The 25,801-nt window shown below is 56.6% G+C and overlaps 8 protein-coding genes across 8 annotated transcripts; 3 read left to right on the forward strand and 5 right to left on the reverse strand.

The window, feature by feature from the left end:
• Positions 1-1,894: 1,894 nt before the first annotated feature.
• CHGG_08123 (uncharacterized protein) lies at positions 1,895-3,637 on the reverse strand (the record flags this gene model as incomplete). The annotated part of the gene is made up of 1 exon (XM_001225778.1): positions 1,895-3,637. One exon carries the CDS (start codon positions 3,635-3,637, stop codon positions 1,895-1,897), a length of 1,743 nt encoding a protein of 580 aa, XP_001225779.1.
• Positions 3,638-4,779: 1,142 nt separating this feature from the next.
• CHGG_08124 (uncharacterized protein) lies at positions 4,780-6,731 on the forward strand (the record flags this gene model as incomplete). The annotated part of the gene is made up of 9 exons (XM_001225779.1): positions 4,780-4,942; positions 4,999-5,073; positions 5,130-5,246; positions 5,542-5,604; positions 5,841-5,943; positions 6,009-6,076; positions 6,143-6,205; positions 6,377-6,424; positions 6,604-6,731. 9 exons carry the CDS (start codon positions 4,780-4,782, stop codon positions 6,729-6,731), a joined length of 828 nt encoding a protein of 275 aa, XP_001225780.1.
• A 554-nt stretch (positions 6,732-7,285) lies between these two features.
• Positions 7,286-7,996, reverse strand: CHGG_08125 (uncharacterized protein; the record flags this gene model as incomplete). Its single annotated transcript, XM_001225780.1, has 1 exon — positions 7,286-7,996. The coding sequence occupies one exon, from the start codon at positions 7,994-7,996 to the stop codon at positions 7,286-7,288; it is 711 nt and encodes a 236-aa protein (XP_001225781.1).
• Positions 7,997-8,462: 466 nt separating this feature from the next.
• Positions 8,463-10,447, reverse strand: CHGG_08126 (uncharacterized protein; the record flags this gene model as incomplete). Its single annotated transcript, XM_001225781.1, has 4 exons — positions 8,463-9,581; positions 9,661-10,153; positions 10,219-10,308; positions 10,413-10,447. The coding sequence occupies 4 exons, from the start codon at positions 10,445-10,447 to the stop codon at positions 8,463-8,465; spliced, it is 1,737 nt and encodes a 578-aa protein (XP_001225782.1).
• Positions 10,448-10,834: 387 nt separating this feature from the next.
• CHGG_08127 (vacuolar ATP synthase subunit d) lies at positions 10,835-12,001 on the forward strand (the record flags this gene model as incomplete). The annotated part of the gene is made up of 3 exons (XM_001225782.1): positions 10,835-10,866; positions 10,933-11,021; positions 11,079-12,001. 3 exons carry the CDS (start codon positions 10,835-10,837, stop codon positions 11,999-12,001), a joined length of 1,044 nt encoding a protein of 347 aa, XP_001225783.1.
• Positions 12,002-12,322: 321 nt separating this feature from the next.
• CHGG_08128 (uncharacterized protein) lies at positions 12,323-13,468 on the reverse strand (the record flags this gene model as incomplete). Its single annotated transcript, XM_001225783.1, has 2 exons — positions 12,323-13,221; positions 13,453-13,468. The coding sequence occupies 2 exons, from the start codon at positions 13,466-13,468 to the stop codon at positions 12,323-12,325; spliced, it is 915 nt and encodes a 304-aa protein (XP_001225784.1).
• Positions 13,469-13,746: 278 nt separating this feature from the next.
• On the forward strand, positions 13,747-14,878 carry CHGG_08129 (40S ribosomal protein S0; the record flags this gene model as incomplete). Its single annotated transcript, XM_001225784.1, has 5 exons — positions 13,747-13,838; positions 13,901-13,920; positions 13,982-14,039; positions 14,113-14,561; positions 14,616-14,878. The coding sequence occupies 5 exons, from the start codon at positions 13,747-13,749 to the stop codon at positions 14,876-14,878; spliced, it is 882 nt and encodes a 293-aa protein (XP_001225785.1).
• A 2,381-nt stretch (positions 14,879-17,259) lies between these two features.
• Positions 17,260-22,765, reverse strand: CHGG_08130 (uncharacterized protein; the record flags this gene model as incomplete). Its single annotated transcript, XM_001225785.1, has 2 exons — positions 17,260-22,237; positions 22,332-22,765. 2 exons carry the CDS (start codon positions 22,763-22,765, stop codon positions 17,260-17,262), a joined length of 5,412 nt encoding a protein of 1,803 aa, XP_001225786.1.
• Between the last annotated feature and the right edge of the window lie 3,036 nt (positions 22,766-25,801).

Below are 25,801 nucleotides of genomic sequence, written 5' to 3' on the forward strand. Positions count from 1 at the left end.
AGCAGGTACGACGCCACCCACTCCTCGGACAACCCTTTCGACCCAGTCCCATGTGCTTTCCACGGAAACGGCCAGTCGTGATGGCACTTTTTATCGCCCATATCCTCTGCAGCGTTCCAAGGTGGGGTTGCCACCCCTCCCCTCAACCAGTCAGAACTCCAACCAGCCAATTTACGCCCTGGCTTGCAGAGATAAGGCTGTCCGCCGTTGGCATGTGAAAGCTGGCCCAAGCTCCTTCCAGGTTGTCTCGGAGTACCGTCTTCGAGATCGGGAGCTCGGAAGAGCTCGATTGTTTCTAGGGATGATGTCCTTTAAAATTATTGGGACTATTCGCTCGTTGGCCGTTTCCGGACCTGCAAGATACTCAACGCAGCAAGGTACTCTGGTACTCTGGTCCTGTCGTTCTGTAGTTTCGCCAAACCTGGCGATCTCAGTCCGCAGAGTCAGTCCCGGCAATCGCACCCGGCCAGGTTATTCCTTGGTTTGCCAAGGTGCGATATCATCACCGCTGGCGCAATCATTTCGAAAGATGTCATCACCAATTTGTAGCACAGCATTCCCTCAGAGACTTGCATTATTAACCGCCCAATAATGGCTGGGAATTGATTTTGTAACCATCTCCCTAGACGCAGCCCGCTCCCTCGGACACGATTCACCGCCGAGACCGTTCAGTACCCAAGCCGAGATGTCAAATCAACGACCCACCCACCAACCGATGGCAGGCACGGATACTGTTTCCGTTGGGACCCGCATGGCCTCGATGCAACCCTCGAACGTGCGACACGGCGCCTTGGCGGCTTTCACATGTCAGAAGCAGACAGGTTGATTCGCCCGCGATGTCAGGCGTTTTGGAGACGAAGGCAAAAAATTTGAAAACTTCGAGGCCCGGATGCGGGACTCGCACCGTCATCTACACTCCTGTTGTATCTTGGCCGACCATGGCCGAGGGATTTATGCTTGGAGCATGATGGCATCATTGGAGTTCCTCGAAGCTTTGGCAATTGGGAGGAAAGACAGCCCACAGATCGGGACGAAAAAACCTCTCCTTCAGACCTTGTTCGGCCCGAAACGTAGGCATTCATCGTAAAGCGGGGCCGTGGCAGACCCACGACGACAAGCCTGTTTTCCGGCTCAGCTTCCCTCGGCCAGACGAGATTGCCCAGGGTTCAATCCCAAAGATCTTTTCTGGACAAGGCGGGGGCCGATGAACCAACATGCCACATCCAGATAAAATAGCGTGATAGATAAGTTAAGAACATGGCAGACAGTGTCTCGCCACGGGTGATCAACGAGGTATCCGCCACTATCGAAACGGACACCTCCATGATCCTGGCCGCAGGCTCGGCTGTCCGTTGAGTTGCCTTGATTACTATGAAACGTTATCGCAATGGGCGTGCTGATAAACTCGAACATTTTCACATGTTCAATCACTTGCGAGGTAGAGTGTGAGTCTTTGAGGATAGCTGCCCGACTGAGTAGGTAGCTGATATGCAAAATGTTTCCACCTTTGCCGCCGTTGGCACTGCCTAGCAGCATTGCCAAGATGGCAACGTCTCTGAAGGCTGAACTCTACTAGTCGGCGTAAGTACACATGAACATAACGGATATGCACAGGATCTCAGTATATAACGTTGCAAGCGTTCAGTATTATTGGGAATAAAACGTTGCAAACGAAAGACATCGGTTTGGAGCCGTAAATATAAGACTATCCGCAGTTAGTTGCAATTATCATTAACATGTCATCCACATGATGTCCGTCGTGTCTGTGCCTTCCGCCATACTAGGATAGGGTATCATGTCCTGGAATGACTATCCTAAATTACATCAAGCCGTCATCCTCTAGACAGCATACAAAAACTCCAGTAGTTTCAAAATAACGACGATCTCAGTCAAGTCAGTCAGACTCATCCGTCGACCCGTAATCAACAAGCCCACCCTGAAGCCTCCTTTCTCCAGGCACCTCTTGAATCTCTCCATCCTCCTCGTCGCGGCCGACTGTAACACTACTAGGAGCGACCTCCCGACCATATGGAACACTGCCGTAGTCAGCTTCCCGACCGACTGTGACGCTGCTAGCCCCCCAGTCAATATCCACCCGCGACCCGACACCGAAAGGCGCCTCAATGGTGGCGATAACCTCCCCACCGTCACTGTTAACCTCTCCCTCCTCAGCCTCCTCCCCCGGCTGTTCGACAACCGCCTGCGGGGGGCCCCTCGTGTCATGCCTGGCCCTCTTCCCTCCCCTCCCAAACCCACCCCTCACACCGCCTCTCTGACCCCACTCACGAGCTTTATACCCACCCTCAAACGCCCTTTTCTTGCTGTTGTTGTTGGTGTTATTCCCACCAGCAACCCTCTCACCACCACCACCACCCCGCACCCCCCTCTCCCTCTCCAAACCCTCCACTCTCTCTCCAGCGCCCCGCGGCTGCCTCCGCTCCCCCAGCCCCACCACACACCCCTGCGGCACGCCCCATCCTCTCGGCACCGCCATGACCGTAGGAAACTCAAGCACCGTCCGACCCGCCAGCGCGCTAGCAAGGTTTTCGGCCGCGCTGAGCGGCACAACCGTCTTGTTCGTCTTGCGAGGCCGGTCGTCTTTGGCGGCGGCGGCGGAGCCGGTTGCGGCGCCGACGAGGTAGAAATCCCATGTTAGGAGCTCTTCTTCTAGGGTTCGGTCGATGTGGGGGTGGGTGGTTGTCTGTGACCAGGCGCTGGTGAAGGGGTATTGGGAGGTGTGGGGGGCGGCGGGCCAGGTGGAGGTTGATGGGTCTTGGGTTGGCGATTGGTATTGGGGTTGCGGATGCTTTTTGTTGCTTTTGTGGTTGGCATGGAGGGTCTTGCGTTTCTTTGGGGGCGGGGGGGAGGAAGGCTCGTCGGGGTCGGATTCGTTGTCGGTCTCGGCTGGGTCGGGCTGGCCATGGCTTTGGCGGTCGAGTTGGCCGCGGTGCCAGTCGAGGGCGGTCGCTAGCCCGGCGTGGAGAGGAGTGCCTTCGAGGGCTTTAAAGAGGATGCGGAGCGGTTGTTGGTGGTCTTTGTGTCCTGGGAAACCTAGGTCGGACGCTCGATAGATGAGCCACTCCACCCGCCAGTTGATGGATTGTGTCCGCCTATTCCAGGACGTCTTGTTGTCTCTCGACCGGGCCATGCCTTTCGGCATCGTGATGGCTTCGATCCCGAGGAATCGCAGTCGCCGCCGGACATGTTTGTCAAAACCATCGATCAACGCGATTGCTTCTTGCGGCCGGCCAGGTTTCTTGTAGGGTTGGGTTTGGACTGGTACATGGCGAAGCTCGTCACCGTACCAGACCTTGTGGAAAACTTTGTCCTGGTTCTGGGGCCGCAGCTCCTGCTCGCTCAGCAATTGGCGGGCCTCGACGACGTCTTTTTCGGCTCGTTCACGGGCTCGCTCAATGGATGAGAGAAAGTTGAAGTCGTGGTCAATCCCAGCGGGAGTTTTGAGCTGATTCAAGGGCATGAAAGCCCTGGGGTTTCGCTGGCCATCACAGTCGGCCCGGGCCTTGTGTTTCTGGATGCACGGCAGCGAGCAAGTACGGGCGTTGCATCGTGGACACTTGTACTTTGGCGGTTCGGTGTGACAGATGCTGCACAGAGTGCTGAGGACCGTCTCAGACATGATGAGTTTGCCCACTGTTTCCCAATCCGGCGGATTTGGTGTATGCAATTGGTAATGTCGGTTGTATCAGAGGTGCTCGTATTTGGATGCGACCGCTGATAAGCCTTATCACAACTTTTCTGGCCCAGTATTTCTGGAGTATTTCTGGCCAGTCGGAGGGCTTCCTTTTGAATTAATAGTGGGCCAGTTCGTCCACAAAAAACCCAACCCCACCGCGGGACAATATCCCCTCGATTGATGTTTCCTGCACAGAACTTCGGTGGAGGTCCACGGGATGGAGAAGGTACTAGAGTGAGCACTAATAACTTCAAGAGTGGTTTTGTGGGGCCGATGAATGCAAGTAGAATTGCAAAAGACAAGAGAGATAAGATGAGACTCGGATGATCCGAGTCGCTACTATAGCTGCTATGGTTTACCTGACCATGAGTCCATGACCATCCGAGTCTACTAAGGTCTGGCATCTTGTCTCTCTTGTCCCTTGCCACTATACTCGCATTTTTCGGTTCCACAGAACCACTCTTCAAGATAATAGTGCACACTCTAGCATCTTCGACATCCCGTGGACCAGCCATGGTAGTGCATCCGTCCGCTGTTCCGCCGGCATCAGCCTGCGAACTGTTACCAGGTCTAGTTTTTTTCTTACATTCTTTCCCAACTTTCCCTCACACCGTCCATTCTGTGGAGGCATTGATTCCCAAATGAGCATGACATCCGTAAAAGTCATCCTTCCCTCTCTAACCGGGCGTGGCAGCCACGAGACTCGACTGGCTGGAACCGGTTTGCTCGGCCCAGCGCCGTTCGACCCCGCGTCCATTAAGCTTGGTTTTACGTGTCTCAGCCTCCAACCATCGTGTTGTCGGGCTGCCATCACGGCACCAATCAGGAACCCCAGACATGGCTTACATGGGAGAGCAGGCCTTGTACCGCGTCTCGTGGCGCAAATGCGCGAGACTTGACCTGCAAAGCGTGACGCCCGGCTCCTACTGTGATGCTCAGCCGGGTCAGGTTTTTTTTTAGGTTCTCGTAGATCAAACAGTGAGATAAGTTTCTAGCCTAATTCAATATTCTGTTCTTCCCATCATACGACGCTCTTGTTGTTGTTATTGAGTACTTTGTCGCTTCTCTCTAAATCGCGGATGAAAATGAACCGAAGAATCGAGTGCCGTAGTGAAGGGTGCAACTATGAGGTTGTCTTCAAGACTGCCGATGGAGCGTTCGACGAACGGAGGGCCAGTGGCCGGATCCCCTTGTCTCCTCCCCACCGGCATTCCAACGCCATCCAGGTCTCACCCTATTGCAAACTTCGTATGCTCTATCTCATACCCTACATAGGCAGCCCTAGAATACTCACCTACTGGTAGATACCTGCATCCATTTCCACGGCGACGAGCGTTGCGTTTACAAGAAGCCCTCCCATGACTCGGTCTGCGCCATCCGTAAGCCACTCTAAGGGTTGAAGGTTTCGACTTGCAACCGACTGAGGATTGTACAGATGCAAGATGCCCCATTTCGGACTGCACCCAGGCTCGCGCTCAATTTCTTGAACCCAACTTTGACCCCCTGTCCAACGCCGTCCCAAAATATGCCCGCTACGACGTCTGCTCTGACCGTGCGTCTCCTGCATGGCTCATTTGTTTGCTGAAGAGGGGATGCTGACCGGGAGTAGACAAGTGCGCATTGCAACGATGCCCAGGGAGACGGGCATCTCATGGAACTACATATTGCCAATCTCGTAAGGATACTGCTCTCCAGCACATTTGTTTAGTACCTTGTTAACGACTATCAGATGCTTGTCAGGCCGAAGAATGCCCAAACTTACGTCAAGAGCAACGTAACTGTTGTGCAGAGCGTAGGCCTTACCTTTTACGGCCTGGAGGATATAAACAGCTGCTGATACTGTCAAGATCAATGCAAAACCAAAGGCTGTCGGACTATCGTCGAGGGCCAGTTTCCCTACTGTGTAATTCGTAAGTCCGACCTCCGGTAGGGTCTGACACTTGACAGACAAGGACTGTCACTTGAGAGACAATGACTAACTGTCACAGACATCAAGTGCCAGATGAACGGCTGCAACGAAGCAAAATACTTGTCAAACAAAACGAATGAGTACCTTACCTACTGCATTGACCGTGCGCCACCACGCAATCCCGTGCCGCAAACCTGTTGATTAACATTCGCAGATGCGTCATGCCCTGTACGGCAGTGTACCGCCTTCAAGGCAGACCGTTCACGCCACTGCCCGAGTCACACCTGCAGGATGCGGGACTGCTCGAAGCCGGCCAAATTCGAGCTATACTGCGAAGACCGTACGTCGTAGGATCCAATATTAGTGCCGCAAATCATGCTGACCCTCATCAGATCGCTGTGCTAGACCAAGCTGCCATAACCCTCGAGATTGGGCGTCTGAACCCAAGGATGCCGGGACTTTTTGCTCCATGCGTGAGTGCTACCATTTCAACCACAGGCAATAGCTTGTTAGCACATCATTAACATTCGCGACGATAGACACGTGCCGTTCCGAAAAATGCCAGGCATGCGTTGACGAGCTAGCTATTTTCTGCAAGACTCGTGAGTATTCCTTCCTTTCATACCCTTATGGAAAGGACTAACACACTAGCTAGACGGTTGCTCTAAACCCAAGTGCCACCAACAGACTATCGCCGAGCAGCTCTGTATCGACCGTGAGCTCCCCCATCGTACAATCTCCCCACAAAACGCCTCACTAACTCTGCCCTCCAGACTTCAAGGAGCACTACGTAACCCAAGGCAAACAGCTCCGCGCCGACCGTAAGCCACCCACAACCCTGGAACCCCCGCCCTCCCGCACCACTAACAAACCCTCTCCAGACACCGAGAAGCAACAACAACAACAACATCAACAAACCACCCCCCCTCCCCTCTCCAACCCCCAACCCGCCCCAGCCTCCTCTCTGATTCGTACCACCCGCGCTCAACAACCGACCCAGCCCCCGACCCCAGCCACCGCGGCGGCCCCGACCTAACCAAGGACGACCGGCCCGGAAGCCGCCTCCGCGACCTAGCCAGCGAGTCGACGGTGCTCGACAACGACTCCGTCCTCCACCGCAAAAGCTAGCTGTACTGGGGCCCGGCGGCGCTGGGCCAGTGGCTGCCGCCGAGGAAGAAACCGCCGAGTTTTGCGGAGGCGGAGTTGGGGCCGCCGCTGGGGGAGGAGGACTTGGGTAAGGCCTGGTATTTGTGGGGGAGGGGGAGTGGTGTCGAGGACAGGCCGGAGTTGTTTATTAACGGTCCTCATGCGGGTGATCCACCTGGTGGTGCTGGATGAGGTACGCCCCCACTTGGACCAAGAGCACATATTTATGATGGGGATGGGGAGAGCGAGGAGTGGGGTGGGGATGAGTTATGTGTGTTTTGGACTGCACGGTGAGAGAGCGGATGGAAGTCGATTTTGTGATTGGAGTCAGTCAAGTGTTCCATTATCACTAGTCATCCGCTTTACTTATCGATTCAAAATGACGCCCAATATTTTTGATTTACTCGGCCAGCCCCCGACAGGCCGGCAGCGCTCCCTCCCTTTCCTCCAACATGGCAACAACATTCTCTTAGCCCCGATTAAACCAGCCCAGCCCTCCAACCCCCTCCTCAACCATCACCCAACCCATCAAATAATCAATCCCCCGTATCAACCTCCAAATCTAGCTGCACTCCATTCGACACGCCATAGTCCCCCAGCGTGATCATATCCTTAAACGGCCGCTCCCCCTGCCGCTTCAGCATAATCTCATGCGGCTCCCGCCCCACCTTCATCGCCACCATGATCTTGAACTGGCCGACCGTGTCGCTGGGGAAGGCCGGGATTTGGGCCTTGGTGCCGAGGCGGTCGTTGACCGTCACCAGGATCATCTGCTCGCCCGGCGCGGCTGCGGGCGCGGGCGCGGCTGCCGGTGGTGGTGCTGGTGGTTTGGACTTTTTGGGTCTGGTTTGCGCGTCTCGATCGCGGTCACGGTCGCGGTCGGTTAGGCGGTTGCTGTTTCGTGGGGAGCGATCTCTCTCTCTGTCTCTGTCGCTACGACGATGGGCCCGGTCTCCGTCCCTATCCCTGTCCCTCTCTCGATCGCGGTCTCGGCTCCTGTCTCGCCTGGGCGACCGGTCTCGGTCTCGATTCCCACCCCTGTCTCTATCTCTGTCTCTTCCGGACTCGCGATCGCGCTCTCGGTCTCTCCTGGGCGAGCGATCGCGGTAGCCGCGCTGTAGGCCCCGGTCGTCGCGTCGGTCGTCTGCATCGTTGGAGCGTTTGTCCTTCCATTTGAAGCCGCCGGCGGCTTTCGGACGCCTTGGTGGCGATCGCGATCGCGACCGTCTGCGCGGGGAGTCTGGCATGTTGTGGAGGAATGTTGAAGTTTGAAGGGCCAATCGCCACCCAAACAAACGTAAACAAGGGAAGCTCAAGTTGGCGGTTGCTGGAATGCAGCGGATGATAGAATTTTAGTGGGGCAACTTAGAGCGATAAGCGCGATAGGATCGAGTTCCGTTCCATGCACTCATCTCATGCATGGCAGGGTCACAACAAAGCAAATCTTGAAACCAAATTGTATAACCTTACTCGGTAGAGTCTGCCCTCGCTGTGCTAACAATAAGTGCCCCTTAGAGGGCGCCCACAGCAACTAGCCTCCGTTCCTGCCTTTTCATCACCCGAAACTGGAGTGCGGCATGAATCACACGACCAATCCGCCCAAACGCCGTTCTCTTGCCCATCCAAACGCCAAAACCACCAGCCGGGACGCCAGAAGGTGTATCATACAGAGAAGCAAGTAAAAGATATAAATCTAGCAGAAGAGGTTGCTGCCTACTCCTTGCTGGACTTCTTCTTCTTCTTCTTCGGCTTCTCTTCCTTGGCCGGTGTCTCCTCCGCGTCGTGCTTGCGCTTCGAGCTCTTAGGCTTGACGGGCGTCTCAACCTCCTCCTCCTCGGCCTCTTGAGCCTTGGAGTCCTTCTTGCTGAGAACCTCTACCGAGCCGTCGGCGTTCACCTTGATCTGGCCCTTCTCGAACCGGCGGGCAAACTTGGAGACAGAGATGCCAACCTCCTTTGCAAGGCGCTCGTAGTCCTTCTCGGTAATCTTGGCAGGCACAGAAACCTCGGTGTCCTTGGACTTCTTGGACTTTTCCTTCTTCTCCTTTTTGTCCTTCTTGTCTTTCTTCTCCTTTTTGCTAGGAGCTTCTTGCATTTCTTCGTCTGAGTCCGCCCCAACGTCAAGCTCAGCCATTTCCTCGTCGACTTCCTCGATGAGGGGCTTCTTAGGCGCCTCGGCCTCCGCGGAAAGGCCGTCGGCGTCAATGTTGTACTTGCGGGCTTCCTTGATGTCCCACTTGGAGGGAGCGCCGAGCGGAATGCCGTTAGGGCCAACCGAGACGGTCTTGGAGAGCGGCTTGCCCTCTAGCACCCGCAGGTTGTTCTCGAGCTTAGCTCTGGCCCGGATACCCAGGCTGGCGCGCGTCTCATCGTCTGCGTCATCTTCAAACTCGGCAAGGGCATCAGTGCGAACACCAAGGGCCACCTTGGAAGCGAGTTGACGAGCAACCTTGCCCTTGTTCGCGCCAGAAGCCTGGCCGACCAGAGAAGCATGGTAGATGAGACCGTACTTGGGGGTGGCATGCTTGGTCTTGAGCGCACGGAAGAGCGCCTTCTCGGCACCGAGGATCTGGATAGTAGAACCCGGGTTCTTGGCGAGGCTGATGAGAGAGCCGGCGTGGGCGATGAGCCGAGCACCAACGAGCGCACCGACAAGCTCCGTCATGTTAGGGGAGATGGCCTTCATGCGGTTCTCAAGGTACTCGGCAAGCTGTCTCCTGTACTCGGAGTAGCTGATGACTTGCTCGGCAAGCAGCTTGATGTTCTCGAGGTCCTCAGCGCTGATCTCGGTACCCATGCTGATATCAGCAGCAGCCTTGACGGCCGTCTCGATCTCATGAGGGAGGATTTCAGACAGATCAGCCTCGCTCGCGTTGGAACGCAGGCCCAGGGTGACGATGACCTTGGCATACGACAGGTTGTCGGGCAAGATTTTGGCCAACTCGGGAAAAATGCCAGCCGTACCATTCCTTCACGCGCATGGCATATGTGTTGAGCTCCTTGTCCAAGTCGTCAAGCAGGGAAACGGCGTGCACGATCATGACATCGACCTTGTCGGGAGAGAACTTGAGTCTGTGCCGCGAGAGCGAGTGGGACAACCCCAAAGACATCTCCTGGAAGTTCTCCGGGAGCATGCCGGGGATGAGCTCAGGCAGATGCTGACGGATGGCACGAAAGAGGTCGGTTGTCGACGAATCGGAGATGGGCTTGATGTTCAACTCGGGAATCTTGACGATCGAGCTGCCGAGCTTGCTCTCGGCCACGGCCAGAGTGACCTTCTTCTCATCCTTGAATTCATTGAGGAGACCGGCCAGCTTCGGCGTGACCTTGCCCTCAATCACGCCAGCAATTTCTTCGAGCGCGGTCGCGGCGCTGTCGAACTTGGCAAACTCCTTGTACTTGATCCTGTAGGGCATTGGCACATGAACCACCGACCAGAGGGCTGTCCGCACGCGGCGGGTGGCACTTACTCCTTGACGATCTTGTCAACGGTAGATAGACGATCACTGAGGTTGTCGGAGTCCAGCAACTTCTTATCGGCCGCCTTGAAAAGGCCATAGCTGCAGGCGCGAGTTAGAAAAATGGGTGTTGACAATTGAATGCAGGAACATCCCGAGCAGAGGCGATCGCGACTTGTTTCTGCAATTGAACGAGGTACACTTACCCTGCGCTAGTTTCGGTGAGGATAAAGAGAGGCATGATGGAGGCTGGTTGATGGGTGCCCAACCGCGCTTTCTGTTGTGAGTGGAAGCGTGGGGAGACAGCTCAACTACGGCCGTGCTTGCACTTTTATCGAGGGCTTCTCAAGCAGAAAAAAAGTTAGGAGCGAAGAACAATTTTTTACCACCAGTTTGGAGTTGCAGGTGGGGCTGGTTGGTCCAAGCTCTGGTCGTGTGCATTCGGGGCAGGCAGAGGGGTGTCCCCACACTTGTCTCCAAGTTCTTGGCGCTCTAGGCGGTTGCGTATGCACGGTCCAAGCCGGCGGCCAACCAGCAATCCAACGCCGTCCTGAGCCGCATCTCGAGCTCCAACAGCCAGAGGAGCTGTCATCTACAACTTTCTCAACCTTTATCCGGCAGAGCAAAGATGGAGGGCCTTCTATTCAACGTAAACAATGGGTATGTCATACCCTCGAATATGCGCATTGTCATTGACACACGCTGACCCCTTCTCGCATTCTATAGTTACATCGAGGGCATCGTCCGCGGCTATCGCAACGGACTGCTCACCGGTACCAACTACACCAACATGACACAATGCGAGACCATTGATGGTAGCTCACCTTTTTTCTCGCATTATTCAACTTCCCGCCTCTGATAAACGTTTGCAGACCTCAAGCTCCAACTCGGTCCCGCTTACGGCGACTTCCTCGCTACTCTCCCACCCAACCCCTCCACGTCGAGCCTCGCAACCAAAACCACCGAGAAGCTCGTCTCCGAGTTTCGCTATGTCCGCGCCAACGCGGTTGGCTCGCTCGCCAAGTTCATGGACTACGTCACCTACGGCTACATGATCGACAACGTGGCGTTGCTCATCACCGGCACCCTCCACGAACGCGACACGCGCGAGCTGCTCGACCGCTGCCACCCCCTCGGCTGGTTCGAGACAATGCCCGTTCTCTGCGTGGCGACCAACATTGAGGAGCTGTACAATAGCGTGCTAATCGAGACGCCGCTCGCACCCTACTTCAAGGGCAGCCTCAGCCACCAGGACCTGGACGAGCTCAACATCGAGATCGTGCGCAACACGCTGTACAAGAACTACCTCGAGGACTTTTACGAGTTTGTCAACTCCCACCCGGACATGGCCGGCACGCCAACTGCCGAGGTCATGTCGGAGATGCTCGAGTTCGAGGCCGACCGCCGCGCCATCAACATCACGCTCAACTCGTTCGGGACGGAGCTGTCCAAGGCCGACCGCAAGAAGCTGTACCCCAGCTTCGGGAACCTGTACCCCGAGGGCACGTTGATGCTGTCGCGGGCGGATGACTTTGAGGGCGTGCGGTTGGCCGTAGAGGGCGTGTCTGACTACAAAGCCTTCTTCGAGGCGGCCGGTCTCGGTGGCGGCCCTGGCGGGCCGGGCAACATGGCTGGTGGCTCCGGGTCGGACGGCAGGAGTCTGGAGGATATGTTCTACCAGAAGGAGATGGAGATTGCCAAGGGCGCCTTCACCCGGCAATTCACGTTTGCGATTGTATATGCGTGGGTCAAATTGAGGGAGCAGGTCAGTACCCCTTCTTCCCGGTCAGTGTGATCGAATCCTCTAACATGAAACAACAGGAAATCCGCAACATCACATGGATTGCCGAGTGCATAGCACAAAACCAGAAGGAGCGCATCGGCAACTACATTAGTGTCTTCTGATGCAGCCCTTGGCTGACTGTTTAGAGATGTATTTCCTGGGAACCCTGAGCATGATTTCAATGGCGTATGGCGAAGGTCAAGCGGCGACGTGGGCGGGCAAGATGCGGGAATCTTTACCCGTTCTTGTTTATTGTGTCGGTATCGTACATAGAGAGGTTACACTTTTTGGATGTTACAAGCCCCCCCTCCCTCTCTACCCATGGGCCGCTCATTACAGTGAGATTTGGTTCTTGTATGTCGCCTCGGTGAGGCCCAACGTCTCGACCAGATGCTGCCACCTCCCGCTCCCCCGCTCCTTTCTCTCCAGGTACCGCAGCAGCCTCTGCCGCTTGTGGCACAGCATCCGCAGACTCCTCTTGTTGTTCTTATCCCTGTGCCCCTTGGGTCCCTCCAGCGCTAGAGCGAGGGCCCTGATCTTAGCAGTGAGGATGGCGATCTGCACCTCGCTGCTCCCGGTGTCGGGCCCGGCACGAACGGGCTTTGGCTGCGGCGCTTGGTAGCGTCCCGGCGGTGGCGCGGGGTTGTCGAGGGTCTCGTCCGTGACGTGGCGGCCAAACTTCTCGATGCACCGCTGGATGTTGGCGTGTCGCCGGTCCTTGGCGTTGGCGTTCTTGAGGTCGGTGATGCGCTTCAGCGCCTCGAGCGCCTTCTCGTGCTTCAAGGCGTGCTCCTCCAGCTCCAGCGCCTCCGTCGTCGGGTCCGGCGCCGAGCTTTCCTCCCCCGACAACGGCTTCGTCACCCGCCGCGCGTGCTCGATGGCCCGCTCCAGCTCCTCCTTGGTGAGCAGGTTGTTGATGATGTGGGGCGACGTCGGCAGTGGCCGGGTCTCTCCGGTGACTGGGTCCTCGGGTGAGACGGGTTCCTGGCCGGCCGTGTCGAACGACTCGACAAAAGGCGTCGTGATGCCGTGCACGGGGTCGCCCTGGCTGGCCTTGCGCTCCTTGTCGATCTCGGCGCGGCGCTCGAGATGTGCGTTCTTGCGCTGCTGAGCCTGGGCCCAGCCGTAGGGGTCCCGCTTCATCTTCTTCTTCTTCTCCCTCATCGAAATGTTGGCCGTTTGGACCAGCGGCAGCAGGCTAGGAGTCGGGGTCGGGGTCGGACGCAGGCATACTACGGAGCACTTGTCAGCTGCTTTACTTTCCCGAGGCAGTACCGGAAATGGCCAATCTCACGCGTAAGGCTTTCGCAGCCCCTGCGGGGCGGGTATCCGGGGAGGCATCGTAAATATCTCGTCTGGGTCGAACGTCACACGGTCTTCCTGGGTCTGTCCCGCCGCTCTCAACTTTCTTGGTGTTGCAGGACCCAGATTTTGGAGCGATCCACGCTAGACTAGATTAGGACTAGCCGGCATCTGCATCTTGAGGATGCCCTCTAACGGTAAAACAACGGCTAAAACTTCGTTCCTCCCCAGAAGAAAAACGTGGGCTTGGCAGCAGCAGCTGGTGACGGCCGGGTGGTTCTGGTCGCCAATTGCAAACCCTGGCGGGGCACTCCACAAAATTGAATTTGTGTGCCAAAATCGCAGAGCTCCGCCTGCTGCAGCTCGCGGCCCAGAAAAATATATCCCACTCTCGACGCCCCGAATCTTGACATCTTTCTCCCGTCGTCACGTCCACGAGAGAAACTACAGTCAAGATGGCGCCCGCAAACCTCCCCTCCATCTTCAATGCCACGAGCACCGACATTGAGCAGCTTCTCGCTGCCCAGTGCCATGTCGGCTCCAAGAAGTGCGTCGTCCCGAGACTTGGTGGTTTTTTGCCGTTGCGCGCATACTGACAGTTTGCGATAGCTTGGGCGTTAACATGCAGCGTAAATACATCCGAACGAATCATTCACCGAAAATGAGACTCTGACAGGTTTCTGCGTGTAGCCTACCTCTGGAAGACCCGTGCCGATGGTGTAAACGTTATCAACATCGGCAAGACCTGGTACGTGGGCTGTCGCGGCGTTGCGATCTAAGCGGAAATGCGACAATTGGATCACTAACAGGTGTGTCTGCAGGGAGAAGATCACCCTTGCGGCCCGTATCATCGCCGCCATCGACAACCCGAGCGATGTGTGCGTTATCTCGGCCCGTCCCTACGGCCAGCGTGCCGTCCTCAAGTTCGCCGCCCACACCGGCGCCCAGGCCATCGCCGGTCGCTTCACCCCCGGTTCCTTCACCAACTACATCACCCGTTCGTTCAAGGAGCCCCGCCTGATCATCGTCACCGACCCCCGCACCGACTCGCAGGCCATCAAGGAGGCTTCCTACGTCAACATCCCCGTGATCGCCCTCTGCGACACCGACTCGCCGACCGAGTACGTCGACGTTGCGATCCCGACTAACAACAAGGGTCGCCACTCCATCGGCTTGGTTTGGTGGATGCTGGCCCGTGAGGTCCTCCGCCTTCGCGGTACCATCTACAACCGCGAGACTCCCTGGGACGTCATGCCCGATCTGTACTTCTGTATGTCCCCCCTTCTCGTGACAATTTCATGTCGCAAGTTAACTAATTTTGCAGACCGCGACCCTGAGGCTGAGGCCGAGGAGAAGGTCGAGGAGGAGAAGGTCCCCGGCGTTGAGGAGGAGGGCCCGGTCGCCATCGAGTCCGGCTTCCCCGCTGGCGGTGCTGACTGGGAGGCTGCTCCCGCTGGCTTCCCCGCCGCCGCTACCGGCGAGTGGAGCGAGGCTCAGCCCGCCACTTGGGAGTCTGGTGCCGCCGCTGCCACCGGCCCCTCGACCGAATGGGCTGATTCCGCTCCTAAGGATACTGCCGGCTGGTAGACAAGAGAAGGCGCAAAATAAAAAGGCATTTTTCGGGGCCAGGCGTAACGGCGCAGACAAAAACCGGCCTTGCCTCATTCCCGAACCTTTCCCATTCGCAATGGCTTTCTCGTTTCGGCTCCGATACTGGCTGCAGAGCAGCGTCCCTTTGGCTTAGGTAACACATGACCCTACTAATGAGGGAAAGATATCCTCTCTGATTCTACCGGAGAGGGGGAATGCCCTGTGGGGTCATGAGAGGTGGACTTGACCGTTATCTCGCCTTGCCATAGGAATGTCTACTTCTGCCACGTTTTGAGCTTGTAAAGAGGTGTCCGTATCTTTTATAGCGGCTGGGAACTGACGAATCTGACCCCGACGAATGTCCTTGACTGCAGTTGTATGGAGAGTAAGGGATGATGTGATGTTGGCTTTCCCAAGTTACCCCTCGTAGTCAACCGTACCACGACCTGAAGACAGAGTACCAGTGATCTAGCAGATACATAGATGTCTCACACAGTGCGATGCGCGTCTACTTCTACGCATACCTGAATACATTGCAAATTCCGTAGCAGTAGATATGCTATTAGGTATCTTTACTCTGCGGATGACAATCTTGAAGATTGACATGTGGCCGAACGGAGAGGAGCCTATGTTGGGAATGAGGATCCCCTCTTGTTTCTAATGCTGATGATCATTGGGGGCTGTGTGATTGCCCTTCGGATGTTGACTGGATGATAATTAGGTACCCAGCAGTGGGCTCAGGTACGAGGTGTTCAAGGGATTTGCGTCCCAGTTGGTTGTCTGAGCTGGGTGTTGTTTACTGTTGTTATGTCGAGGCAAATGAAGGCAAAGGTGAATCTGGAAATACTGTTATGTGAGTGTTATTTACTAGTATTTTCCATATGCTAAAGCTCGAGTGTTGCTGCATTCTACGGGCACCTTTGATGATAGATGTTGCTGCTCCCCTTCATATGTCAGAACTGATGAGATACTTAAAGAAAGAGAGGCGCCACATTTCATTTTGGTTTCTTGTTACAGGACATAGAGCAAGTAATTGCGAGTTCAGAGCTTAGTAGTCATGCTCATCTAGACTGACTGAAGCATCTGTGGAAGTTGGGTTTCCGCGAACTTCTTAAATAAGGGGCCTGGAGTAATGGAGGCGAAAGGAAGGGAGGAACAAAATAGAGCACGTGTAGCAATAATTTTAACCAAGAGGTCTCAAGGAGGTGGACGCGAAGCGGGTTGGCAGGGGACTATAAACAATATTCAGTGTTGGTTTCTCACAACTCTACCGGATTCATCAGACGAGACAGATTCACTACCACCACCACCTCATGCACAGAACGCCAACATCACCAAGCAAACCAGAGATATTCATGAATAGCGATGTCACCATCTGCATTTCCTATCTATCTACTACCACACCTCGCCCGTCTCCAGCTCGGGCTCTATCCCGCCAACCTCTCACCCTCCCCGCCACGAACCCACCTCCAACAAGGTATCAATCCCCAAACACCACATACACACATATCACTCCGATCAACCACCCCAAATCTAAGCAGGCTCCCCTGTCTACATTCTTCAAAGACTAGTCTTTCCCCCCCCCCCCCCCCCACAACCCCGCCGCAAAGAAAGCACGAGCTCCTCCCTCTAGGTAAACACCCATCCCAAACCAACGCAACGGCGACCAGCCCAGGAAAAAAAGGTTCACCGGCGATAGTCATCCAAACTCCAATCCGTCCCATCAAACATCAGAAAACACACACACACACACACACACATAACTCCTTTTTGCGCCCCATTTTCCCCGAAGGGTGGAATAAAAGTAAAACTCCCACAACGCCCAGCCCGGATATCAGATAGACAAACAGACAAACAGCCAGACAGATAATAAACAGGTGTATCTAACCCCGCTGGCGGATCGCACAGCGGAAAAAGGACAAGAGTATATAGCAGAGTAGAGAAAATAGGGAAACCGTCAACGCGTGAAGGAATGGTGAATCGAGTATTAGAAAATAGGTTGCAGGTTGTAGGTAGGCAGGTGGGTAAGTTGAAAGAGATCGGGATCGCTGGCGGGTGGTATTGGTATCATATCGACGCATAAATAAATGCAAATGCAGAAAACGAGACGCCGTGATGGTTGGAACGTATAATGGCGGTAGTGGTACACAGTGTGCGTGAGCAGGCGAGGTCGTCTAATCGGAGGATGGCGGTGATGGTGGTGATGCTCGGCGTGTCAAGTAACGCGTCGAAGTCTTGATAGCGACAACCGGGCCCCAGACGGCGGATATCATGCTGACTGAATGAGGGCGTTGGCACGAGGTTGTTATGTGATGCTGCCCCCCCCTCAACCCCCATCATTTTCCCGTGACAGCTTCAACCCAAACAAAGCAAGGCACCTACTCCAAGCCCTCGCTCAACCGCCTAATCTCCTCATCCCCCAACGCGCCCATCCACAAGCACCGCTCCGTAACGCCCTCGATGGGCTGGAAGGTATACAGCATGCTGGCCTCGAGCAGGCGCAGCAGCGTCTTGACCACGCCGGCGGCGGTGCGGCAGCGCTCAAAGTTGACCAGGGGCGCGGTGGTGGGCGAGCTCGCAATCTCGCTCGGCTTCTGCGCGTTGAAGAGCAGGTCGTGCGTGTAGATGCCCACAAAGGGGATGCACCCCATGCCCGAGACGGAGGCGCCGCCGCCCTCCATCTCAGCGCGCATGTTGTAAAAGTTCCGGGTCGGCGACAGCAGCGCCTCCAGCTCCGTCAGCGTGCGTTTGTCGCCCGCGGGGACCATGGCCCACGTATTGTTCAAGCGGCTGACCTCGTTGCTAGTGAGCGCGATAGTGACTTGGCTCATGGTGGCAAAGTTGCGGTAGCGGCGGCAGTGGGCGGCGATGTGGATGAACTTGATGATGCAGCGCGCGCGCTCCTCCATGTCCTGCGTCAGCACAATCTCCGAGATGGCCCACTTGACCATGATGTTGAAGCGCGCGATGACCACCTCGACGCCGCGCGCGTCCGTGTCGCGCAGGAAGGACACCCAGCTGCGCACATGGATGCCCTTTTGCTCGGCGTTCTTCCAGCGCATCTCGATCAGTTCCTTCCAGTCGATCTCGTTGAGGGCGTCCTTCTCAACAAGAGTGAATTGCTGCGCTAGGATGTCGCTGTCGAAGGCGAGGATGAAGGGCAAGTGAACCGAGTATTTACTAAGCGGCGTATTAAGAGGCACGTTCATAGGATCGGGAATCTCGAGAGTTGGAGCGTTGCGGAGTGCCTCCTTGGTCCCGGTTGGATCTGCGGGCGAGCAAAGCGGCGGCGCCGTCGTGGTTGGTGTGGTGTCGGGCGTGGGTGGCAGTGGCTTTTCGTACACTTGATGGTCCTGGACTGTCGGGACATAGGCGGTTTCCGGGGACAATTGGAGGGCCTGCATAAGAGTGATGGTCGGGGACGGCGGCCGCGCGGCACGCGGGTCATCGGCAAGAGGATGGGCTGGCAATGTGGATATGGCAACGCCAATGTCGTCCGGCGAGAACTCGCCATCCTCGGCGTCTTGAATCAGGGCCTCTGCAGATAACTCCGAGGAGATAACACTCTCGTTATCGCTGTCGACATCCAGGAAGGATTGCTCAAAGCTGTCCCGCGCCGACTCGTTTTCTGGCATGGTGGCTCCTTGTCGAATCAGACCGATACTATCCGTCTTCTTGATAAACTCATACGAGGGATGTTGCGAGTCGTGGACGCTGCGGCCGTCTGGTGTTGACGGGTCTTCCTCAGGCCCCTGTAAGACGGACCGGCCCGTCCATTCTCGGGTTGCCGTCCGCCCATCATCGGTCAAATCGCGTTCTAGTAATGGTATCGACGAGTAAGATGCCCTTGAATCGTCCGACAAGAACGACTGCACAACACTGTGGTGCCCCTGGACACCAGCCACGTCCAACAAGCCACCCTTGGGTGTGATGGTGGAGGGTGCGGTTGAGGAGCTCGGCGGGTAAGGTTCAGACCCGATTTCGACCTCGTGGTGTTCCTTCTTCTCTTCTTTTGTGGCATCATGCTCCTCATACCCTCCCTCCCAGCTGGGAACATCCTCCATGCCCGGTGCCCCCCTGAGGTCCATCGACAATTTGAGTCCGGGCTTCCTTGTCGGGAACTTGCCCTCCAGCTTCAGCAGTGCAGATTCAACGCCCCCATCATCGTCCATGTCGTCAGGAATCTGCGCGAGCTTCTGAGCCTCGACTTCGAACGACGGTCGCATGATCGGCTTGGATGAGTGGGTGCTGAATAGAGATAGGTTTTGCTTAGGCTTCTTCTCAGCAATGGCACCTAATGAGAATGTTTCTGCCTGGCCGGGGGAGTAATCACTGGCGACAACATCAACGAAGCCGCTCGAGTCCGCAACAGCGCTACGAAGATATGAGCTGCGAATGGAGTCGCTGTATGTGGTCAGGGATGCGACGGAGCGCGACCTCCTGAGCGGGGACGGGTCCAAGTCGCCGACGTTAGTGACGGCGCGGAGATCACCGCCTGGTCTTCGCCTCAGAACTCGAAGTGGTTCGGGGGCCATAATCGGGGATGAGTCGCCGATGGACTGGCCCGAGACGGTCGTTGCATCGAAGCTGCGGACAGTCAGATGCTGGAAATCACCGCTTGTGAAAGACGAGCGGCGAATGTGTCTCCCCGAGTGATTCAAGATATACGACCGACTCGAAGATTGCCTTGTGTGCCCTCTTTCAACGCCGTCAAAGGACGGTGGGCTTGCTCCCTCGTTCAGAAAGTCGAGCGAGGGCCTGGTTTGGTCCTCCGAGTGACGATCATCTTGCCCTAGAGTACCCATATCGGGGATGAATGGAGGCAGGGGGCTGTCTGATACAGAGTCATGCGCATGGTGCTGGCCAAGTATGTACGAGGACATCCTGGGCGTCCCCAGAGCGCGTCCGGGCGGTGTGTTTGGCGGCGTTGGATCCGCCCCGTTCGGCGCGAAGGCTTCGGTAAAGGCGTCCATCGACGAGTTAGCGACCGGCAAGGCACCTGTCATGAAAGGATAGTCGTCTTGCACCGACGTGTCGTCCACGATAACGATGGATTTGCTGCCGGTAGTAATACCCATATCGCTCGTCGGTCGGGTGACTACGAAGTCCTGAGAGAACGTCGTTGGAGAGACGTGCAAGTGTGAGGCCGAGGAACCCTGCGTATCGGCACCCGTTGGTTCATCGACGGGACGGGGAGGCTCGTCTGATTTCTCAGATTGGGCCTGGGTGTCTTCTCGCACAGCCTTCTTGAAGTCCTCAGCAACCTCGGCGCCGAGCAAATCGATCCGGACGGAAGGACGACCGCGGTTTTGGCGACTTCGGGCTTGTGGTACTATTGGGGTGCCCGGGAGCCTGTTGGTGGTCGCACCCCTAGGTCCAATCGGAGAGATGTTGATAAAGGTGCCCTGAGTTGGTGATAAATTTTGCCCCTTGGTGCTCAAAGCCCGGCGCACGCTTCCCAGTAGCCTCTTCATCCCTTGGCCGGACATGGCGGATGCCACTGTATCCTCTTTCATTGGATCAACTGGGGCTGGTTGAAAGATTGTCGTATGTCTCCCATTCGCAACCTGTGGCGGAACTTCGACGAGGGCCTGGGAGGGTGGGAGAAAATCGCCGCGGACTAAGCTGCCTGCGTAGGGAAGTGCTAACAGGAATTCGGCATTCTTGTAAAGACCCTTCTCTGTCGTCGGCTGCTCGCGCAGAGAATCACTGAGGCTCACATTTCGCTTGTGAGAGGCTTGTGGGCGGGCTCTCTTGCCAACGAGTGCGCGAGGCGTGGTAGCGACCGGACCGGAATTGGTCAAGGAGCTGGGATCGGCAGGGTGCGCGGCTGGGTAGCTCGCACCAGGGCGCATAGGTCGCATGCTCTTGGTCGGAAACGAACAAGAAACCACGTCCACACTAGTGATGCTGGTCGGTGAGATGGCGCCGTTCCGTTCCGCGCGCTCACTGTCCGCGGCAATCTCGGGTGTCGCTGGACGGTCCCCCGCTACAACAGCGTCGATATTGCCAGCTCTCGCCAGGCCACCGTAGAAGCTCGAGTGGCCGCGCGGGCTAGCGGGGAATATCAGATCGTCCAGCTGAGGCGGTTCAGCTCCAGTTTCTGACCAGAACGATGGGTCAAGCTGCGAGTCGCGATTGCCCGCGATCCCCCCAGAGAAAACTGGAACATCGGGACCAAGCCTAGTGTCGAAGGCCGGTCCGTCCCAAAACTGTGCGCAGACTCTCCGCCAGCACTTCTTAAGTTCGGCCAGAATCTTGAGCGGTACTTTGGGTGTTTTCGGGTCCGGCAGGAACTCGGCGAGAAGGTCGTTTAACAGACCGCAAAACGTGACACGTAGGTTGTAGTCGACCAGGAAGTCGTCCATAAAATAGTTGAGAATCCAATGGCGCAGGGCGACAAAGGTGCGGACCCTGACCACCTGGCCGACCTCATCGGCCCTGGTCAGTGCCCAGCGAAGTCGGGCAAAGAGCATGCGGAGGAGATCGGATGGTTCGAGGAAGGAGCGGTAGGTGAGAAAGAAGTCGGAGAGGAGTTCGTAATCGACGAAAGTGGGAGATGTGATCTCGGCGACCAAGCGGGGTGGGGTGGCTGCAGTGACGGAGCCGGCATTTGAGTACCGCACAATGGCGCGGTCGTCGCAGGCGGGTTTGAAGGTCAAGGTGTCGAACATGGGAGGCTCGATGACGAGGTGGGTCGACATGTACGTGGCTCGCGGTCGGTGGGAGAGGCGAGCTGGTGTATGGTTGGGGAAATGGTAGGAATCGGCCGAAGGGGATAGCATCCCTGACACGCGAAAGCAACTCGCGTTCCTGGAGTTGCTCGAGGTTCCATCTAAGGGGGTGAGGCGGAGGAACGAAGTGCTACTGGACCGGATTTCCTCGGTCGGGGCATATGAGGAGCCTCGAATGAATGGCGTCCCTCGGATGCTGAACCTGGGCGTGCCTATCCTCCACGACGGGATGGCCACCTCCAGTGATGGCGGTTGATGCAAGTCCATCTCGTCCACAGTCCTCGGCCTCTGGTCCTCGCCCGGTTGCGTAATAACCACCTTGAACCCCCCCGGCTCGGATTCTCGTGCGATGCTCGTATCTGGCAAGGTCGAATCTGACATGGCGCGGCGGTGCTTTTGGCGGGGTTTCAACAGCTTGTCGCCGCCGTTTCTAAGGCCGGGGCTGGGCGAAGACGATGGAGGGTGCGATGGTGTCCAGTCGCGGAGGGGTAGCTGGGGGTGGGCGTCGAGACCCAGGCGTTGTTCCGGAGCTATGGCCTCTAGTCCGGCGGTACTCGGCGGTGTCATGGGAAAAACAAAAGGTGGCTGAGGATACCGCTGGTTTGCGGGGCGAACGGTCGGCCTACATAGATTGTCAGAGCTACCCCATTTGGCCGGCTTCAACGCGATGACTGGAAGGGTGCCAGGCTGCAAATCCGAGTCCATGTTTGCCCTACCTCAAATAAATGCGGCCATTGTTGCCAACGTTGGCCACGGCGAATTGCCTCCCCTCGCGACCGGCCGAGCCCCCGTCGGGGGTGATGTCCCACTTGTCCCCATCCCGGCTGCCCTTTTTCGTCCGCCGCCCGGCAAGGTTCTCTTCGTGTGACGCGCGCTCGGTCAGGGGCAATAGCGGTTTTGGTTGCGAACCCGCAGAAACCCAAAGCTTCGTTGTCTTTGCCAACCCAAGACCTGCTGCCGCGCGACCCGACTTCGCCCGCTTGTTGTCATTCCCTGGCCTTGGCGGGTTCTGGATAAGGAGCCGCTCGGAGGATGCTGTAGCCCGAAACGGGAGGTCCTTGGCCGGTGGTTGTTGCTGTTTTTGGTGTTGTTGAAGTGGTCGTGTCGACGGCCCCGTCGCCACAGACGACGGCACTAATTCGGGGCCCATGACGCGGAACGGCCAGCCCTGTGTTGTCGAGCTCTAGCTAGGTAGGTAGCTGCTATGGCCCGGTCCTGCTGCTCCTACTGCCAGTGGCGAACGCCGTGTCTGAAATCGAAGGCATTGAAGGTCAACATGGGCACATTGTTGGCCTTGTTTCGGTTGGGATTGTGTGGTGAGGAAGTTGGGGAGACACGAGGAGACGAGCAAGGGCACGACAATCTGCAGCGATGGACTTTCCCGAACCGGGTTTGGCTTGTGTTTACCCAGACCTGCACGGGAGAGCAGAGAGGGGGAAACGGCCGAGCAAAAGAGGGAAAAGGGGATAGCGTGGTTGGAGAGAGTCACACATACGGTCTGGCGCCATGAAGTGGTTGCAAACACGCAAGAAGCAAAAAGACCAAAGAAAAAAAAAACGATGTCGCTGGTGGTCTGTTTGCTGGTCAATCAGAAGGCGAGGGAGTGCAACCGAGACACCAGGCTCTGCTAGTGCAGCTTTGAATCTGAGAACAGAGAGGTCGAGTGCAGGTCTTCGAACGGGAGAGCAACCATTCGATCGGCGGGGTGGGGAAGCAGGGGAATCAAAGGGCTGCTGTGGTGCTGCCGCTGGTTCCAAGGTACCCTTGCTCGAGTCCGGCCACCACAGAGCAGGGTGGAAAGGGCTTGGCAGGGTCGCCGGCCACCGCGTGATAAGGCCCCGGGTGGGAAATTGAAGAGTGGGGTTCAGTGCAAGTTGGGACGGCTTGGACGGGACGCGAGGGCCAGGGTCAACCGCAGGCGGAAGCCATCCGAAGTTTGAGCTCTCTTTCTCTCCTTTTTTTGCAAAGCCATCAGAGAACTCGTGATGGCTGACCAAGAGCCAAAATCATCCACATTCCCCGATGGGGGTCAGCCGAGTCGCCCACCTCTGTTTGTCATGGTTACATTCCGGCAGCTCCCCCATGGATGAGATAACGACCATCTGGGCGCAAAAAAAATACCTACCTGGTAACTCCCTCAACTGACGACCCGGAAGCTGTGCTGTGGCCCAGCGCAAGCGAGGAGGAAAAGGAGCAGGAAACTGCAAGGGAGCACACAAATCTGCATCTTTGCGCGAAAAGTACCGTGCACACGGTTCGGCCAAGCTTAGCGTGCATGTGAGAGAGAGGCACAGAGAGGGTTTGCCAGGCCCACAGCTCCAATGCTTGCCGAACCAAACACAACCTGGAAACCCGTGGAGACTCGATCTGACATCGTCACGATCGAGTATCTGTCGCTTCTTCCGTGTCACAGGATCTCTTTTTGCCTGGCAATAATACAATAATGGGGTCTGTTAATATGCGCTGCCAGAGATGCAGGCCACACAATTTGCCCTTTCGCTGGCCGTTGCCGGGAACCAAGCCGCACCACTTTGGCCTGTAACGCGCTTGTTGGAGTGCCGTCGGTGCTTGGCCACACGTGGGTCGACCTTGCCGGGTGTGGAGTTCCTGGTTCACGCGATTCCAGTCCTGAAAGAACCCTGGTCGTGGCTTCACGGAACAGCTTCCGGTCTCGCTAGCCTGGCCTTCATTTCCCAGACGGCCGGATTTGATGGAGCTGAGCGATGTTGGGACGAAATCTTCAGTTGAAAATAGCGATGCAGGGTTGGAGCTGCCAGCCACAAGGCACAAGGCAGACTCGTCAACGCTAATCATTGGTTTCGAAGCCCTCAGCTGGCGGGGATACGGCTCAGGCGTTGAACGGCCCGTACTGTGCGCACGGTAACGTTGGACGCAGCCGCACCATCAGATGGTTAATTGAACTCATAACTCGCTCCTGTGCTGGCGTCAGCTGGACCAAGAACTCCAAGGTCAACAAGGTTGGTTGCATTGTCAGGCAGCCTGGCCGCATCGATGGGGAGATCGGTCAGTGGAGCCATTCTCATTTCAGGGACTCGGACAGCTCCAGACTGGGAGAATTGCTGGACCAAGCATTGACCAACCCCCACGTCACCCGTTCCTCCGGGTGTGGCGTCCCTGGCCGCAGGAACCCCGAACCGGTCAAGTGACGTCGTTCGCATCCCGAAGCGGTGGGCTCTTGTGTTGTGCGTCTTGACTGTCTAAACCCCGTCCGCGTTGCACGACAGACGGCAGAGCAAGGCTGCAACACGACTGCGAGGAAGGTTGGCTAACCAGTGAGTTAACGACCTAATTAGCAAGCGTATCCAGACGAGTCATGTTCCCGAACAGAAAAGCCAAGCCCCAACACAATGCCCTCTCACTTCATCAAATTGCTTCCGTGCCCGCTCTAGTTAGGTACATGTATGTACACAGTCTCTCCCTCTCGCCCGGCCAATTCCGAGACCGTTGCTTCCTTCCCCGTTCCTGATCGTCCCCAATCTCAACGCTCTCGTCCCCTGCGCCTCGCCTCTGTCCGTCATGCAAAACGAGGCGGTCGATCGCCCAAACGGCTGTCTTCCGGCACGAGATTTCGCCGAATGGTGATCGACGGGTTGGCTTAGCAACTGCCAAATCTAGGCGGGTTGGTCAATGAGTTACCGCCATGAGCGAGTTTAGCAACGCTGATGATGGGCCGCTGGTGGCGGGCAGCTCGATGTCTTTCCCCGTGCCATGTCTCGAAGTTATCGAGGGGCTTGCTGACTGCTGTGCTGCAGTGGCTTTGGACCCCTTTTTACCTAACTATGTCCGACTGCGCAAATCGGCGAATGAATGAACAATGGGGGTCAACATTATGCATAACCATTCCCCGAAGACCCTAGCTCCTCCCCCTCAAATCCCACCACACACCTCCCAACCACCAATTGACTTGCACAAGCACCCGCAGAGCTCCGCCCCAAAAAACCACCCGAACCTCCCTCCAACGCTTCAACAAACCTCCCGAGCCTCCCAGCTCGCAAAAATCTCCCATTTCACCAACCCCGAAACAGAACCAGCAAGTAACCCACCCCCGATTGCGTCATGCAGCCCGCCGACCGTCCGCCAGAACCAGAACATAACCCGAACCTGCATATGCAAACCCGTGGGGGCGGGGGAAGTGGGGGAATGCAGCAACTGCACTACCCAAACT

The sequence above is a fragment of the Chaetomium globosum genome, genomic scaffold (assembly GCF_000143365.1).
Source record: "Chaetomium globosum CBS 148.51 scaffold_5 genomic scaffold, whole genome shotgun sequence".
Taxonomy (NCBI): Eukaryota; Fungi; Ascomycota; class Sordariomycetes; order Sordariales; family Chaetomiaceae; genus Chaetomium; species Chaetomium globosum.